At 38.6% G+C, this 19827-nt stretch overlaps 1 protein-coding gene across 2 annotated transcripts in view; it reads right to left on the reverse strand.

Annotated features, from left to right (window-relative positions):
* The window catches only part of CCDC14 (coiled-coil domain containing 14), a gene marked incomplete at both ends in the record, with an annotated part of 58835 nt that extends 41306 nt beyond the window's left edge, over nt 1-17529 (reverse strand). Inside the window, 5 exons of one of the 2 annotated variants that reach the window (XM_080696800.1) lie at nt 8153-8275; nt 8370-8439; nt 8735-8807; nt 9106-9161; nt 17500-17529. In XM_080696800.1, the coding sequence (XP_080552926.1) occupies nt 8153-8275; nt 8370-8439; nt 8735-8807; nt 9106-9161; nt 17500-17529 (352 nt within the window). The remainder of the gene's footprint in view (nt 1-8152; nt 8276-8369; nt 8440-8734; nt 8808-9105; nt 9162-17499) is intronic. The other variant, XM_080696801.1, reaches the window with a different exon arrangement.
* Nucleotides 17530-19827: the final 2298 nt, after the last annotated feature.

Consider the following 19827-nt stretch of genomic DNA (forward strand, 5'->3'; position numbering starts at 1 on the left):
TACTTCATTAAATTGCTGGAGAAGTAAATAATACTTTGAATAACACTTATAAAGTTCTTAAATTAATATGTAGGAAACAGTAAAATCCTCAATAAATGTTCTATCACCAAGTGGCTCCAAATTCTTAAGAAAGACAAGTAAATATTTCATATTCATAAGTATTGTTAATTGATAATACACCTCCAAACATGTTCCTTCTGAGATGAATAAAATCAAAAGTAATAATAGTTGTTCTCAAAATCTAAATGAATGAATTATAACAAAACTGGATGAATTATAACAAAACTGGATAATAAATCTATAAAACAAGCATGACTTCTTGTTGGAAACATAATTTTATAATAAATCTAGTGGAAAGTACCCTCTAAAATATTTTAACTTTGGGCCAAACACTGTAGCACATGCTTGTAATCCCAGCATTTGGGAGGTGGAGACTGGAGGATCATGGTTCACCAACAGTCTCAGCTACTTAGCAAGGCCGTTCGCAACTCAGTGACACCCTGTTTCAAAAAAATAAAAAGACTAAAAAATAGGGCTGGGGGTGTATGTAGCTTAGAGGTACAATGCCCCTGGGTTCCATGCCCAGTACTGAGAAATAAATAAATAAATAAATAATTTTTTTTGTGTGTGATACTGGGGTTCCTGGAAACCCTTCTACCTCCAGGCTACACTCCCAGACACCTATTTTTATATATTTATTTGGAAACAGGTCTCTGGCTTTGAACCTGTGCGATCCTACTGTCTCTGCCTCCCAAGCGCGGGGATTACAAGCGTGCGCCACCACTCCCAGCTTAAATAAAATATTTTAACTTTGAAATCTAAAATAATGGAGGAGGAAATCACAGCTAATGCTGTCCAGCACACTGACTGTCCTTTCCTTCAGATTGTGGGTCTTTTTTATTGTTGGATTTCTTTTGTTCTCTTAAGACACCATTACCAAGTATGAGGAATTCTCAGATTTTACTCAAAGGTCTCAGGCATTGACTCTTATTCACCTTCTCAAGATAGTTTTGTAGTCTCTTGATCAAGCTGAGCTATATACAATATTATGCCTCTACCAGTAGATGTCATCATCCAACATAAATTAATAAATTCCAAACTTTTCTTTAAAAGACTAATTCTTAGTCTTTGAATTAAAGACTAATTCAAAATCTTTGAATTAAAATAACTAATTTTTCTTCTTTATAAACATAGTCCATATGAAACTCTACTGATAATGTTGAGTATCTGAACAAGGTAGAAAGTCTTAAAGCCAGTGAATCAAGAAACCAAAAATGGATACAAAAGACTGTATCACTACAACTTTAAAATAACAATAAATGGGCCTAATGCTACAAAAACATGATGAAGTATATGGTCTTGTTCTTATTCATGACACCAAAGCAGCCTCCATGAAAATTTTACGTAACAGATCAGACAATATGCTTAACTGGTATCAGCTGATGATAAGAATTCATGAAAGGAATGCATTCATTTATTTGGTCCAATTTGGTGCATGGGATTCTAGCTATTGTACAAGCACTGGCTGTTGCTTAGATGTATGAGCACTGTCACAAGTAAGTCCTGCCAACCAAATATAGAACGAACATCTAGCACAGCTAACAGCCACTGAATGACTATAAAAATTTGAAATACATAAGAAGATGTGTCCCTGATCAGTGCTCAAAGGATTCTGCCTATAGTGGCTTATTTCTCAAGGTGAAAGCAACAATACATGTATACATTTGGAACACAGCTTTATAGTGACTCAACTTATGACTTTTTTTTTATATTACAATGGTATAAAGCAATATGCATTCAATAAAACTACACTTTGGCCGGGCGTGGTGGAGCACGCTTGTAATCCCTGCGCTTGGGAGGTGGAGACAGGAGGATAGCGCAGGTTCGAAGCCAGCCCCGCTGGCATAAAAGACCCTGTTTCAAAAATATAAAATAGGTCTGGGAGTGTAGCCCAGAGGTAGAAGGGCTTCCAGGAACCCCAGTACCACCAAAAAAAAAAAAAAAAAAAAACCCTACACTTTGGATATTGATTTTTTAATCTTTTCCTGGACTACTGATAAGCTATACAACATTCTCTTGTGATGCTGGGCAGCAGTAGAGCATCCATATATGTTATTGCAAACAGAATCATGAAAGCAGGGGCCCACCAAATGCTGAGTGCATGTATGTCATTGTCAACATGATTTACATGATGTGAGGCTATACTGCACCAGTAAAAGCACTATATATATAATCATGACAGCATTCAACACAGTTCTCAAATCTAAAAACTAAAAACTCTTTAAATAAACTTTTTGCCAGGCATGGTGGTGTAGGCCTATAGTCTCAGCTATTCAGGAGGCTAACAAAGGAGGATCTTGAATTCAAGTACAGCCTGGGCAACACAGTAACACCGGATCTCAAAAAGACCTTCTTTGTCAGTGTCAGAAGCACTCCATGTAAAAGCTCAATACAGTTCTTGAACTGCCTCTCTGCTTCTTTATTCCAGAATACACCAAGCTAGGTTTACTTGACTCCACAGGTATTCAGTGATCAAGTATATGCCAGACAGAAAATATATAAGGAGGTAGTACCTTAGAAGATAGTTGGGGGGAGGCAAGACAGTGTGTATTTAAATGATAGCTATTAGTAAACATGCTATATCCTTTAAATTTTATTTATAATTAACTACATTGGAAGAAACAGAAAGTGCTAGTTTTTTAATATTGCTGAACACACACACACACACACACACACACACACACACGTACATGCCAAAGAGAAAGAGGCTTCTTTTCTGATGTGTTAATCTTAGCAGTAAATAAATGAGAATTTTTAATATTATAACCCTAATGGAAGAAGGTCCTTCTTTCTGATGATGAAAGAATGGGAGGGGGAAGGACACATGCCAGAACTGATTTAACTATAATTCAATAAGAATTTAACACAAGGAACCCCAAATGCCAGGTATCTTTCACCTGCCACTCTAAATTCATCCCCTACTGATCTCTACCCTGCTCTCCCAGGGATAGTGATCTTTATGGAATACATTGTTAAGAGATAGTCCTTCATGGGTCTCTTTTGCTCTTCCTCCCTGTCTTCTTGAGTATGCCAAGAAAGCAAGATTTTTTTGACCTAAGTTCTTTACCTGAGTCATTTCTCAGAGCTGTGTTTGTATTCAAGCAACTTTGAGGGGTGAGGCAATGTTCCTATGTATAGACTTGTTTATTGTTTATTACCATACTGACATATTTCCCAAGTACAGTGTTCCTCAGTTGCTATCTAAACTCAAAGCATGTGCAGCATGCATCTGGGTCCATCACATCACCCCAGTGGGAGTCAGAGGTGAGGGAAAACCAATGCAAATATGCTAATGCACATGCTACCTGATTTGCTCCAATCCAGGAAACTTGTGTTTTCTGCCAGCATCCCTGACACAATAATATCCATTCACTTATCAGCTTGTGAGAATAAAAATCAGTCTTGATACCCATCAGTGGGGTTTCACTTGGCTTCAATCCAGTAAGTGTTGGCATATCAAGGAAAGGAAGCATAAAGTCAGAGTCCATCTTCTTGCTTCTCTTCATGAGGGCCCTTGAACTGGCTCTGTCCTCCCAGTGAAGCCAGCTGCTCTTCTCAAGGCAGTCCACTCTACTGAATAAAACCTCTTTTCCCCCCAAACTCTTAAGGCCTAGAGCTGATAACAGCCCTGCTGCTGCTGCTAGCACTAACACACCCTCTTATGGTTTATCTCTACCTGACTCACTCCTTTGTGATGAAACCCTTCTCAAATTATTTGCCATCTATTTCTTACTGGAACTGTGACTGACAGAAGTCAAGATTCAACAAGTTAGCCAGGCATGGTGGTGAGTGCTTGTAATCCCAGTACTTGGGAAGCTGAGACAGGAGGATTGCAGGTTCGTGACCAGCCTCAGAAACTTAGTGAGGCCCTCCTCAATATTGGGAGATTCTGTTTCAAAATAAAGAAGTTTAGCTTGGAGACACATGGCCTCTGGGTTTAATCCCCAATACCAAAACAAAACAAAACAAAAAACAAACAAATTGCTACCATGATACTGTCAGCCATATATATCCCAAATGAATTCCTTTAAGGAATAGATGCTAACCTTCTTTTCTTTATTTACTGGGTTCTCATATGTGAGGCCTCTGTGTAAATGGTTAAGACCAGGAGTTAGCACACTTTTTCTTACAAGGCCATCTAGTAAATATTTTAGGTTTACTGGGCCAGACAATCTCTGTCAAAACTACTCAACTTACTGGGCATGATGACACATGCTTGTAAGCCCGCGCTTGGGAGGTGGAGACTGGAGGATTGCACAGGTTCGAAGCCAGTCTCATTGGCTTAAGAGACCCTGTTTCCAAATAAAAATATAAAATATAGGTCTGGGAGTGTAGCCCTGAGGTAGAAGGGTTTTCAGGAACCCTAGTACCACCAAAACAAAACAAAACAAAACAAAAAACCAACAACTACTCAACTCTGCCACTGCAGCACAAAAAGAGTCATAGAAAATACACAAATAGCCAGTCGTGGTGGCACACACTTGTAATCCCCGTGCTTGGGAGGCAGAGACAGGAGGATCGCACAGGTTCGAAGCCAGCTGTGCTGGCTTGAGACCCTGTTTCCACATAAAAAAGTATAAAAATAGGTCTGGGAGTGTAGCCCGTGAGAATGTAGCCAGACGCAGAAGGGCTTCCAGGAAACCCAGTACCACAAAAAAAAAAAAAAGAAAAGAAAAGAAAATACACAAATTAGCAGGACTATGTTTCTAATAAAAATTTATTTACAAAATTAATATTTATAAAGTAAAACTAGCTATAGTATGTCAACTCCTGGAATAGACTAATATTGTCCAATAGAAATATAACCCAAGTTATGTAATTTAAAATTTCTAGGAGCCACATTCAAAAGTGAAAAGGAGCTGGTTGTGGTGGTGCACACTTACAATCTCAGGATTCAGGAGGCTGAGACCAGAGGATGGTGGTTCATGGACAGCCTCAGCTACTTAACAAGGGCATTCCTAACTCAGTGACACCCTGTTTCAAAAATAAAAAGACTAAAATATAGGGCTGAGGGTGTAGCTCAGAGGTACATGCCCCTGGGTTCCATCCCCAGTATAGCAAAAAAAAAAAAAAAAGTGAAAAGTATAGGTTATCTCTCTCACACACACACACACACACACACACACACACACACACACACAAAAGTATAGGTCAAATTGCTTCTTATAATATTTTACTTAAATCAATGTAGTCAAAATATTAACATGTCAATGTGTAGTACAGAGAACTGAGATATTTTATTTTTCATATCTTTGTATTTACTTCTTTTGTACTAGGACTTTAAACCAAGGGGCATTTTACTTCTAAGCTACACTCTCAGCCCTTTTTAGTTTTTTATGTTAAAACAGGGTCTTGCTAAGTTGCTGAGGGTCTCACTAAATTGCTCAAACCTTCAACATTCTTGTCTCAGCCTCTCAAGTACTGAGATTACAGGTGTGTACCAACACACATCTGGCTGAACCAATATCTATTTTATACAAAGCATATCTCAATCTGGATACCTGATCTGATTTAGACTTAACATAGTATACAGTTGAAAAAATAGACACGCCCACATGATTCTAAACATAATAAAAATTTTATAATAATTAGATCAAGTTATTTTCTTTCTTTCTTTCTTTCTTTTTTTTTTTTTTTTTTTTTTTTGGTGGTACTGGGGTTCCTGGAAACCCTTCTACCTCCGGGCTACATGCCCAAGCCCATTTTTATACTTTTTTTTAAAAAAAAAAAAAAACAGGGTCTCTTAAGCCAGCATGGCTGGCTTCGAACCTATACAATCCTCCTGTCTCCACCTCCAAAGCGCGGGGATTACAAGTGTGTGCCACCATGCCCAGATAGATCAAGTTATTTTCAAACTTATTAAGTAACATTAAAAATTCAGCTCCTTGGGATCTTCAGAAAAATGGGAATGAACCTACCATATGACTCAGCAATACCAAACTATCAGAGTAATGCATGCATACCTATGTTTATAACTGCACAATTCACAACTGCCGAACTATGAAACCAGCCAAGATATTCTTCAACAGATAAATGAATTACAAAACTATGAGATATGTACACAATTGAATTTTACTCAGCCATAAAAGAAGAACAAAGTTATATCATTTGCAGGGAAATGGGTGGAACTGGAGAACATTATGCTATGTGAGAACAGCCAGTGACAAAAGTAAAAAGTTGGATGTTCTCCCTAATATGTAGAAACTAGGAAGAAAATAGGATATAAGAAGGATTCAAGACAAAGAAGGAGAAACCTTAGATGAGTCAAGAAGAGGACCTAACTAAGGGAAATGGGAGAGGGGAAGAGGGAAGCACCCTAATGTGCATGATGTACATCCACAAACATATCAAAGTCACTAAACCGCCGGGCGTGGTGGCGCACACTTGCAATCCCCACGCTTGGGAGGCGGAGACAGGAGGATTGCTCAGGTTTGAAGCCAGCCGTGCTGGCTTAAGAGACCCTATTCCCAAATAAAAAAATATACAATAAGTCTGGGAGGGTAGCCCTAAGGTAGAAGGGCTTCCAGGAACCCCAGTACCACCAAAAAAAGAAAAGAAAAGAAAAGAAAGTCACTAAACCGAACTCGAGAGAAAGCGGGGAGAGAAGGAATGGGGTGGGAATTAGGGAAGGGCTAAATGTGAGATGTGTACATGTATGACTCTACCATTCTGTACCTCACGATGAGGTATGATGAACCAATAAAATTTTTTTTTTAATTCCTGGGTAAATAGGAAAAAAAAGTCAGCCCCTTGGTTTCAACATTCAAGTGCTCAACAGTTACATGTGGCTATTTCCTACCCTCCTGAACACACAGCAGGTCAACATAATATGAGGCTAGATGCAACTAGCCTCCAAGGTGGTGGAAAGACTAAAGTTGTTTCTCCTTTGTTCATTCTCTCCGGACCATTTGGAATAACAATGTCTAATCCTGTGAATGTTCTACCTTCATTTTCTTGGACTCTTTGAAGAGATCCTGATCGCTTAATATCCAGGGCTATTGTCTTTGCCGATTTTCTAGACTTCATCCCTGGCACTAAATATAAGCATACATTGAAATGCTGACATTTCTGGCTGACCTGAACTGTGGAACAAGCTAGACTCAGTCAGAATTCTCACTGTAATTGATTTGATCAGTAGATACTGTACACAAGTGTTGAAATATCACACTGTACCCCACAGATATGTACAATTACATGTTAATAAACAGAGAGAGAACACTGGGCATGGTGGGACACACCTATATCTCAGCTACTTAAGAGAATGAGGCAGGACAATTTTGAGGCCAGCTTGGGCAACACAGCAAGACCTATCTCAAAATAAATAAAAAGATCTAGAGACGTAGCTCAATAGTAAAGCATTAACTAGCATACCAAAGGCCCTGAGTTCAATCCCCAGTACACCAAACAAAAAAAAAGAAAAAAGAAAAAAGAAAAAAAATTAGACAAAGAATTTCTATTGACGGTTTTGTCCAACTCTATTTTGGACTATCTTGTCCTATAGGCCTTTAGGAGACAACACAATTAAAACTTGCTTGTTCCATACTGTCTATTGAATTACTACATTTAATTAAGTCAACAAAGTTAATTCTGAGGGTGTAAAATATCTTTGGCTATATTCATCACCAATCTCTAGCAGGCTCTTTCCTTATCAATCCAACTTAAAATTTTACCTTCTTATATACCATGTGTCCTAATTATAGCTCAAAAAGTTAAGCTCTTTAACCAACTAAGAATATATCTAAACACAATAATTTTTAATCATGATCTTTAAGTATATAACTGAAATGCAACCAATTTATGATTATCCATAAAGACAAGTGGCAAGGGAAACAAAGATAGTTATATAAATACCTCCTAAATGTTGAGCCTTTTCTCCTACAAACCCAGAGACTTATTTTACTTTTCTTTTTAGGAATGTGAAAGTAAACAAAGTGACTACCCAGCAATTAGAAACTAAATAGAGAAAGAGAAGCATAAGTGTATATATATACTTAACATGTTATTTAAATGAAAGGCAACTACATATCCTGATAATTTATCAAAATCCCCAGAATTAAGAACTATCATTAATTAGAGAGGAAAAAAGGCTTACATGTTTCTTTCCAGACAACTGGAGGAACAATATGTTTTTCACGTCCTTTCTTCTTGGTTCCATATTTTTTGCCTGCTAAAGGTTTGAAATTACATCTATTTTCTGAACATGCTGTTTCTGAACCTATTAATAATTAAACAAAAATTTCTTAACATTTAAAAGAAACTGCTTAGTTGAAAAAAGATGACCCATGAAGAAGCATTTAAAAAAATAAAACCTGAATCTTCATTTCTCAAAATGTCCCGCAGCAAGGAAGCACAACCATCAAGGCCCTGTAGAGGTTCAGTCTATAAGAAGAAAATAATTTAGAATGCATTTGAATATAAAGTTATAATACAGGGAAATATATGTGCATGTGTATACATATATATACATACATATGTTGAATATATTTGTAAAATGTAGTTTTAAATAAATTTCCTACTAGCAATTTATTATCAGAATAAAATATACAATAAAGCAACAGCCTTCATACTTCCTTAGGGGAATTAATATTTCACCTTTGCATTTTATTCCTACTTTTTGGCTTTTACCTGAAAACTAACTAAATTTGAGTATTGTAGCTATTCAATTTAATCTTACCTGACTTTCTGAATCAGAATGGGTGGGATAGCATGGATCTGCATTAAAACGTGCTATTTTTCTTAAATGGCTCCTAGAAAACAAGATTAATGTTACAAATAATACAAATTTTTCACAAAATGTGTTAGTAAGGAGTCATTTTCTTTCCAGCAAAGGCTGGTAAATTAAAGCTTGCCTAACTATATATAAAATCAATAGGACATTACAAAAACTATAAAAAATATTAAACACTATAATGATTGACCTGGGTAGTTACTCCCAAGAGTTTGTGAAGGTTGAATCCCATCTAATTTTCTGGGGTAAGTAAAATGTAGTCTAGCCCAAAGCCCTGAAAAATTTCCTCATGTTATTAACTTCTATTAAGTACTTACCCTTTCTTTCCATTTGTTAATTTAGCAGCTCCAGGATGCCTTCCTGAAGATAATACCTATGACATAATGTATTATATTAGGTATACAAATATTTTTCTACTATATTCCCAATACATCATCTTGACAAAACCTAAAATGTCATATTTTTTATTCCATTTTCCCAAACTGAAACTCTGAGCCTATCAACAATAAATTGTTATCCCTTCTCATTGTCCCTGGCAACCACCATTCTACTTTCTGTATATCTGACTGCTCTAGGGATCTCATAAAAGTGAGATAACACAGTATTTGTATTTTTGTGACTGGCTTATTTCACTTAACATAATGTTTTCAAACATATTCCAGGTTGTAGCATGTCTCAAAATTGTCCTTCCTTTGTAAAGCTAAATAATATTTTATTATAAGTATGTAGCATGTATAAATGAGATATATCCTAAAAAGCCACAACTATAATTTAACTCTAGTACAATAAATCTGTTCCATATCAAATGTGAAGCAAGATGCACATGTATTTGTGCTTTAAAGTCTATTTAGCCGGGTGTGGTGGCGCACGCTTGTAATCCCTGCGCTTGGGAGGCTGAGACAGGAGGATCGCACGGGTTCAAAGCCAGCCTCAGCTACTTAGTGAGGCTTTCAGGAACTTAGTGAGACCCTGTTTCCAAATAAAATATAAAAAAGGTCTGGGAGTATAGCCCAGAGGTAGAAAGCCTCTGGGTTCCACCCCTAGTACCATAAATAAATAAATAAATAAATAAAGTCTATTTAGCCTGGCTGAAAATTGAGATATTTAAATCTATTACAGGTTATGTTTGAACTACACTCAATCCCTGAATATATTCTACATTCCTCAAATTCCTGGAAATGTACAAGATAGTTCAAAATATAGGACAGAGTTCATAAGTCTGGCTCCATTTGTTCATATTCTTTAGAAGACCTGATAAGACCAGCACATAAAAACTCTACTACGCCTGGCGCATACTTGTAATCCCAGCATTTGGGAGGCTGAGACCTGAGGATCATGGTTCACGGACAACCTCAGCTATTTAGTTAAGCCCTCCGCAAATAAAGAATAAAAAATAGCCGGGCATGGAGGATCGCGCTGGTTCTGAGCCAGCCTCGCTGGCTTAAGAGACCCTGTTTCCAAAAAAAAAAAAAAGGTCCGGGAGTGTAGCCCGGAGGTAGAAGGGCTTCTAGGAACCCCAGTACCACCAAAAAAAAAAAAAAAAAAAAAAAAAAAAAAGAGCAGGGGGTGTAGCTCAGAGGTTGAATACTCCTGGGTTCCATACTCAGACCTGCAGGGGAAAAAAAAAAAAAAAATCTCTACTGCTCCTCTGTAATCTTATTCTTTCAATCTTTTTAAACTCATGATACGATAATAATTTTTTAGATTTTTATTTTAAAAGTAACATATGCAGGCCGAGTGTGGTAGTGCACACTTGTAATCTCAGCATTCAGGAGGCTGAGAAGGAAGGATAGCGGTTCGCAGACAGCCTCAGCTACTTAGGCCTTCCAGAATTTAGTAAGACCCTGTTTCAAAATAAAAAATAGGGCAGGGGGTATAGTTCGAAGATCAAATGCCCCTGTGTTCCATCCCCAGTCCCGCAAAAAATAAAATAAAATAAAAAATAACATAAGAGCTGGATATGGTGGTGCATGCTAAGACAGCGATTGCAGGTTTGAAGCCAACCTCAACAACTTAGTAAAGCTCTCAGCAAGTTAGTGAGAACAACTGGGCATGGTGGTGCACGCTTGTAATTCCAGCATTTGGAAGGCTGAGACCAGAGGATCGCGGTTCGGCGGACAGCCTCAGCTACTTAGTAAGGTCCTCTGCAACTCAGTGAGACCTGGTTTCAAAATAAAGAATAAAAAATGGGCAGGAGGTGTAGCCTGGATGTCAAATGCCCCTGGGTTCCATCCCCAGACCCGCAAAAAAAAAAAAAAAAAAAAAAAAAAAAGTTAGTGAGAACAGGGTTGGTGGTGTAACTTGGAGGTAGAATGCGTAATGCGTCTGGGTTCAATCCATAGCACCAGAAAAAAGAAAAGTAACATAAGTGGGCTGCCTTATATAGAAAAAAGGGTCAAGATAGCCTTTTCTTTTACATGCATCCAATAACTTGGGAGTTATACAAGAGAACAATTAAATACAGTTGCCTCTTGGGAGGGAAATTTGAGTATCTGGGGGAGAGAGCAAAAAGAAAGACTTTCTATAGCACATTTTATTAATATAAATATAATAATCTCCACTCAAAATATAAATTGAAGACATTAATGCCCCTGCTTCTCTCCTCTTATTCCACCCTCTGGATGCAGTCACTATTGGCTGTTTCATTTGTGATTTGTCTTGACATGTTTGCATATTTCCTTCCATATTTATTTAGCTTTGAGCAGTAAATAAAAAATTTTCTTTTGTTACATTCCATTATTTACTTAAAAATGTACTCCTTCAAATAATGCTACTGAGAATACATTTGTGTGTGTGTGTGTGATACTGGGAGTGGAACCCAGGGGCTTTCTCCCCGTATACTCCCAGACCTATTTTATATTTGGAAACAGGGGCTCACTAAGTTGCTGAGAGCCTCACTCAGTAGCTGAGGCTGGCTTCGAACCTGTGCAATCCTGTCTCAGCCTCCCAAGCACTGGGATTACAAGCATGTGCCACCATGCCCAGTGAGAATACATTTTTTAATACTAGTCTGATATACTTCTTGAGATAATTTGGAATATGATAGAGGGCCATAAAGCCAGCAGTGAGAAGCAACATAATAGAAAATAAGATGGTATGCAACATAGCTCCACTAGTCTCTGCATCATACTCTCAGGTCCTTTTCTTCAGTATATCTATGTTGGTGTACTGGCTGGATCATAATAAAAATAGAAGCCATGTTACTATATACCAGATCAATTCCAAAAACAAACACCACACTCACTGCCTTTCAAAACTAAGGGGAAAAGATCAGTCTGGGATAAATGTATATTAGATATGGCATAGTTGTAAGATTATCTATATATTTCTCCAAAAATTATACATCCAAGGCTACATTATAGACAATTTGGCAAAGAAAATTATCATCTTGATAAAAAGCACCCTGAAGCAGTAACTATTCAAATTGGAGCATTTCCTCTCCACTTTGAAGAATATTTTTTGAATTTTGAAATAAAAGTACAAAAAATATGCTTTAGCCAGATTCCACACTTGATATTACATAAGAGAAAGGACATTATCAAAATTATCAAAACTGAAAAACACTGACATAGTATTATAACACTGTGCACTATAATATTGCTATAACATTACTTGATTTATAGACCTTATTCACATGTTGCCCATTATCCCAGTAAAAAACTGGGATTACACTTGTAATCCCAGTACTTAGGAGGCTGAGACAGGAGTACCTCAGGTTCATGGCCAGCCTCAGCTACTTAGTGAGGCCCTGTGCAATTTAGTAAAAGCCTGCTTCAAGATTTAAAAAAAAAAAAAAATAGGGCTGAAGATGTAGCTCAGAGGTAGAATGCCCCTGAGTTCAATCCTCAGTTCCACACAAAAAAAAGAAAAAAAGGTTCAAGTCCAATCTAGGATCACATGCTGCATTGTTATACCTCTTAAGTCTCCTTTAATCGGGACTAGTTTAAGGTGTCATTGTCTTTAAAATCTCTTAAATTTACTCTCTAAAGGCTAATTATTTTGTAGAACATCCCTCTAGATATTTAGTTCTATAGTATTAGTTGAATGTCAATTAATATAGTTGATACTCGACTTACAGAACTAATTAAGGAATAATCACTTTTCACTTTTCCTTGTTCATTTGCTAGTATGGATTTATTAATTCCTATTTCCATGGGTTATAATCCAGTATCAACGTTTATTGTGCTAAAATTGTCCCACATTCAGTCAGTAGGAGCCTCAAGTTGACTTTTTGCTATGATTTAGATGAAGAATGTTCTTTGAAAGACTCATGTATTGATGTTCAGTTGATATAATCAGATCTTGAGGGTTATAATCCCATCAATAGATAGACCCATTACTGGACTTATTGGGTGGTAACCTAGGAAGCTGGTGTGTGGCTGGAGAAGGTGGGCCACTGGGGGTGTGGCCTTGGGAACTGTACTTGTGTCCCTGAACCCCCTTATTTGCCAGCTTTCTTGCCTCTGGCCTCCATGACATGAGAGCAAAGCCCTTGCTCATGCACGTGCTCTCTCCGCCTCCTGTGCCATGCCCTCTCTGAGCTCTGCAGACTTCACCTGCAGAGTCCAGGCCTAACATGGACTCAACTCCAGAATTCTAAGCAGATATATCTTCTTTCTCTTTGTTGTAGTCAGGTTTTTTTAGTCAGAGTAGTAAGAATGCTAACTGAAAACTTCCTCATTTTAACACTCCCTACTATTTCTTGAGCTGTCCCTTACTTTCTACAACAAAGTGCTTCAGGCTAATTTTTTTTTTTTATATTGCCATAAGAATACTCAACGTGAGCTCTACCTTAATGAAATACAGTATTTTTAACTATAGGCACAAGGTTGGTAAGCAGATCTCCAGAACTTTTCATTTCATATAACCTAAACTTTATACCTGCTGAACAGCAACTCTGATTACCCTTCATCTCTGCAACCATCATTCTATTCTATTTCTGAGTCTGACCTACTTTAGACACCCATATGAGATACTGAATTAGGCAGTATTTATCCTGGGACTAGTTTAGAGAATCCACTTAGCAGAACTTTCTCAAGGTTCATCCTTGTTTTTACATAAGGTAGAATTTCCTTAAGACTGAAAAGCAGTTCACTGTATTTATATACCATATTTTATTTATTCATCTGTAGACAGCCATTTAGGTTGCTTATACATCTTGACTATTGTGAATAATATACCATAAATATGAGTACAAATATCTCTTCAAAATCCTGACTTCAATTCTTTTAAATACCCAGAAGTTGGATTTGTTGGATCATTTTAATTTTTGAGGAGCCTTCATACTTACCTATAGCAATTGTACCACTTATATTCCCACCAACACTGTACGAGGGTTCCAATTTCTAAACATCCCCACCAACACTTATTTTGTGAGGTAATATTCCATTTTAGTTTTAATTTGCACTTCCCTGGTGATTAATGATACTGAGTATCTTTTCATATACATGCTGGCCATCTGTGTATCATCTTTCACTTCTTAATTGAGTGTGTGTGTGTGTGTGTGTGTGTGTGTGTGTGTGTGTGTGTGTGTTACTGGAGACTGAACTCAGAGGCATTCTACCTTCAAGCTACACCTCTAGCCTGATTTTCTTATTTGGAAGCAGGGTCTCACTAGGTTGCTGAGAATCTACTTGCTGAGGCTGTCCTAAGCCTACAATTCTCCTGTCTCAGCCTACCAAGTACAAGAATTATATATATGCACCACCACAACTGGCTTAAGTCTATTTTTATGTTTAGTTTGAGATGTACAGTTCCTCATATACATATATATATTAGATATTAACTCTTCATCAAATATATGGCTTAGAAATATATTCTCCCATTCAACAGGTTGCCTTTTCACTATTCATCATTTCCTTTGTTGTATAGAAGTATTTTGGTTTGATGTGTCCAGGCTCATCTTATAATGCCCCTGCCTCTACCCTAAAAATGGCCATTTTTCCAAAAAGCCATGGTTCCTTTAGTGGTATTTGAAAACTGTTTCAAAGTGCGCATTTTTACTACTGTAATCTAAATACTGATGAGAACAACTTAAAGTAGATCTATTTGCTCATAGTTCTAGAGATTTCAGGGATTCAATTCATGTTAGACCAAGGTTACAATGGCAGAGCTCAGGGCATGGCGTGGGGAGAAGGAAAGAGCACAAGAGCTTGCCTCTTACATCATGGAAGCTGGCCACAGAGCAAGGAGATCCAAGGACACTGCACAATCCTCAAGGCCACATGCCAATGACCCACCTCCTCCAGTCACACCATAGCTGCCTAGGTTACCATTCAAAAAATTCATTACAATGGATTCATCCAATGAGATAAGAACCCTTGTTTCATCCTATCACCTTTGAAAATTAGTACATGGGCTCTTTCAGGGTATGTTCTATACCTAAACCATTAAAAGTAGCCAAGATTTAAGGACTAGATGTACTCTTTGCTAGTCAGTCCTTCCATCTTTTTCATATGTAATTTAACTGATTCATGACTAGATAGTTGCAATTTTGAATCTTGTGGGGGTATTTTTTAGCTTTTGGATATTTTTTCATATTAATTAAAAAATTTTAATGACTGTTTCCTTGAATAGATGTAATATGCCCTTGATTTGCTTCATATTATTCAGAATTAAGAACAAACCTGGAACAATTCTTCCTATATAGTGAAAATAGCCTTTTTATATTTAGAATTGAAAGTATAATTATTTGGCTATTAGTAGTTTAATGACCCTTGATACAAACTGCAAAACTGTTCTCCAGGAGTATCCCAGATCAAAATACAGAAGAGAATCCATTTAGTTTTCCTTACACTTATCTTCACAGTTTTCATTAAACTTTTTTTTTTTTTTTTTTTGCAGTACTGGAGATGAACCGAAGTGCATTCTACCTCTGAGCTACACCCTCAGCCCTATTTTTTATTCTTTATTTTGAAACAGGGTTTCACGGAGTTGCAAAGGGCCTCACTAAGTAGCTGAGGCTGTCCACGATCCTACTGTCTCCGCCTCCCAGATGTTGGGATTTAACTGTTGTATTTCCTACTAGGTACAATTTTGCCTTTGTAAAATGATTTGCATGTATTAAAGTCTTTCATCCACTTATTCCACACCATGTGAGTTATCATTATTTCTATGTGGTACAGAGTTTAGAAATGTGGCTTGTTCAAAGTCATACATCTTTGTGTGATATTTCAGAGAAGTATGCACTCTAGTACTAGCTATGTGATTCTGGATCCTGTTTCTTAGGCTACACAGCTGGCTAAGATGTGTAAGTCATTAGTTGGAAAGTTATTTAACTTCTCCATCTTTTAATCTCATTTTATAAAAAAGTTAACAGTATCTTCTTCATAAGGCTATTGTAAAGATTAAGTTATATGCAATATACAAAAGCATATATGCAATATACAAAAGTTATATACAATATAAATACAAAGTTATATGCAATTTACAAAAGTAATACTTGCCACATAATAATCACTACCTGAATGTTTGCTATTATTATTATCAGGATGATAACAGATGTTATTAAGGGAACTGATTTTGTTGTATATGTTAGCTTTGTGGTAAGATATTTTACCAGGCTCTTTAATTTACCTATCTTATAAATTGGTAATAGCAAAGTGATACGAGGCTCAGAGAAGCATACTTTACCTATCATTACAATAGCGCCAGAATTTGAACTTGATGACTATAACCACAAAAACCATGTTTTTCCACCTTACTAAATGCGCATATTGAGTTGACTCAATATTAAAAAAAAAAAAACTATAAAGGTGGAGCTGGTCTGGAAATACTTATGAAGAAAGGAAATCTCAAGCCAGGTCTTGAAAAAAGTGCAAACTTCACATTAGCGGGGATAGATATTGATAAGTGAAAAAAACAAAAAAGTTGACAATTTACTATATTCCAGGCACTATCCTTAAAAGATACAGAGATAAAATAATCTAGAAGTGGAGGTAGACTAGCAACATCTCCAGCCTGAAAAGTGGTTTGATAAAAGTTATTATAAGAGGTAAAGGGGGGGGGTTCTAAAAAGCATCCAACAAATGGAAACGTGAGTTGTTAGGCAAGGGTTCTAGAGATGGCCCTTGAGCTAAGGACCAGAAGGGGCAAAGTGGTGGTATCAAGCCTAAAAGGGTATTTCTGGAAAACCAGAACCTGGAAAGGCATGACAGCAGGAGGGCACAGAGCATCCAGGGAAAATAAGTTGTGCTGGACATGACTGGCTTGGAAAGGGGCGGAGACGCTGGGAAAAGATATAAAATGGCAGTGTTGCCAGGCCAAAGAATGGCATTTACCTTGCAAAAGATGTGTTCACGTGTCGGATTTAAGCAAAATCATTTTGTTACAAGGAGGAGTGTACAATTGAGAAGTGCGGTGCTAAGGGAAGAGACACTAAATGGGAGACTTTAAAAAAAATATATCAGAAACAGTGACAACTGGTGGAAAACGAAGCAGCTGAATCTCATAGGACGATGTACTGAAGCTAGGAGAAAGTAAGTGCCTGGAGCCGCGGCGAGGGCAGGGCGCCGCCTGGCCCGGCAGCTGCGCGCTGGGCGCCCCGCAGGCCTGCAGCGCCGCCGCGCTCGGAGGGGGCCGTCCAGCCCGTCCTTGGCAGCGCCGCCACGCCGTCTTTCTTTTCTTCAAGCAGTTTTCCTCGTCCCGGGCAGAAGAACCCCCTCCATCTCCCTCCACGCCCGCAGGGGACCCCTCAGGTCCGCAGCCCTCACCTGGCCGGGTCGAGACCCGGACCTGACCATCGCCGGCAGCCTCAGAGAAGCCCAGACGGAAAGGAGCAAAGCCGCTCGGCAAAAGGAATCAACCGCCGCGGGCTCCCGGGCCGCTTTGGCCCGCCCCCACGCTTCCGCTTCCGCTTCCGGCATGGCTTACGCCGAACGCCGCGCCTCAACGCCGGGCCTCGTCGCCGCCCTCGCGCCACGGCAACCTTTCACGCGTTCGCAGCTCCGCGCCTGGAGCATGCGCAATAGACCCGGGCCCCCGCTCCGCTGTTTCTCATTGGCAGAGGTGGGAGGAACCCATAGAAAGGGACAGGAGCGGGGCGGGGCCTGGTAGGCGAAATGAGTGTGATAGGCGGAGCTTGTGGGGCGGGGCAAGGGGGAGGGAGAGGGCGGGCCCTTCCTGGTGGGCGGGGCGGAGCTGGGGCCGCTCGCACCTGTGAGAACTAAGCCGGCGGTCTTAACTCGCCTTCAGTGAGCAGCACGGTAGCTCGAAGACCAGTCAGGGACAGAGGAAGGGTCTGCATAGGGGGGCGAATAGGTTTCTCAAGGAATTGGGCTCTGCTCTGGAGTTTTATCGCTTTATTTTTCGTTCGGAGTTTTGTGTTCTTTTTTTTTTTTTTTTTGCGGTACTGGGGATGGAACGCGGTATTGGGGATGGAACCCAGGGTCATTCTACCTCTGAATGACACCCCCAGCCCTAATTTTTTATTCTTATTTTTGAAACAGGGCTTCACTAAGTAGCTGAGGCTGTCCGCGAACCGCTATTCTAAGGTCTCCGCATCCGGAATGCTGGGATTACAAGCGTGCCCACCACGCCCGGCCCTTCTGTATCCTTTTTGAATGATTCTGTTATTAATAAAAATCAAGCCGGGCGTGGTGGCGCACGCTTGTAATCCCCGCGCTTGGGAGGCTGAGACAGGAGGATCGCGCAGGTTCGAAGCCAGCCTCAGCTACTTAGTGAGACCCTGTTTCCAAATAAAGTATAAAATAGGTCTGGGAGTATAGCCCGGAGGTAGAAAGCCTCTGGGTTTCACCCCCAGTCCCACCAATAAATAAATATATAAATAAATAAATAAATAAATAAATATCAAACCTCGGTGTCCTTCGTTATCTTTACGTAATTCTAATGGCAGTTTCAAAATTATTCTCTGTGGCCAGTTTCAGAACGGTGCTCGTTAGTTGGGCTTTTATTACTTATCTATTGCTGCTGATAAAGAACGACAGCATTCTTACCAATGACAAGCTGCACTAATTGCAATAGGGATTTTTAGGCATTGCGTTTGGGCTTAATGTTTCAAATCAAGTTTGGGAAAAATTAACTTGGTGGATCCCCTATATTATGGAAAATAGAGCTCCCTTTAAAAAAAATGTGTGTGTTGGCCCACACTTGTAATCCCAGTTACAAGGCTGAGACAGGAGGATCTAGGTTCTCGGCCAGCCTCAGCTACTTAGTGAGGCTCTCCCCAACTTAGTGAGACCCTGTTTGAAATAAAGAAACAGGGAATGTAGCTTGGAGGTAGAATGCCCCTGAGTTTAATCCCCAGCACCACACACACACACACACACACACACACACACACACACACACCACATGTTACAATTCCTATTAAAGCCCAGGAACTAAAATCTTTCTACGAACATATTATACATTTATACTGAAGGATTTTAGGAAACTGAGTATTTGATAAATTCAGGTATGAATTTGATTAGGCTGTGAAATTCTGACCTTCCCCATTCCACTAATAAGTTTTAACATATTCATTGAGATTTCAGGTGTTTTTCTTAGTTAACTTGCCTTTTAAACATTGCTTTTTCTTATTTATTTTAGAAAATGTAGAAAAGAAAAAAGAAATACACCACCCATAATCCAACTATATAGGGACTACCACACTTAAGAGTTTGGTGCATTCCCTTTTAGAGTTTTTAATACCTGCATATGTGTATATATTGCATATGTGTGTATAATATTTTAAATGGTAAAATATGACACATTTTACTGTAATATGATTTCTCTTAATATTCTATCAGCATTGTTTTCTCATTTATTTACAATTATATGATGGCTGGGTGGTGTTCCATTGTTTCTCTACTATTTGGAATTTTATGCTCTTCTCCATTTTTGATTTGTTATTTGCTATTATAAATAATACAGTAAGTTGAGATCTGAAAGTGAACTTGATGGAGCAAGGAGTGAAGAGTATCCTGAATGTGTGGAGACAGCCTGATGTTGATCAAGAGGGACTGGGAGAGGCCCTTGTGGCTGAACATAGACAATGGGGATGGAGATGTGTATGGGGATCAGATTCTGAAGTCCTCATA

This window comes from Muscardinus avellanarius (assembly GCF_963383645.1).
Source record: "Muscardinus avellanarius genome assembly, chromosome: 5".
In the NCBI taxonomy this organism is placed as follows: domain Eukaryota; kingdom Metazoa; phylum Chordata; class Mammalia; order Rodentia; family Gliridae; genus Muscardinus; species Muscardinus avellanarius.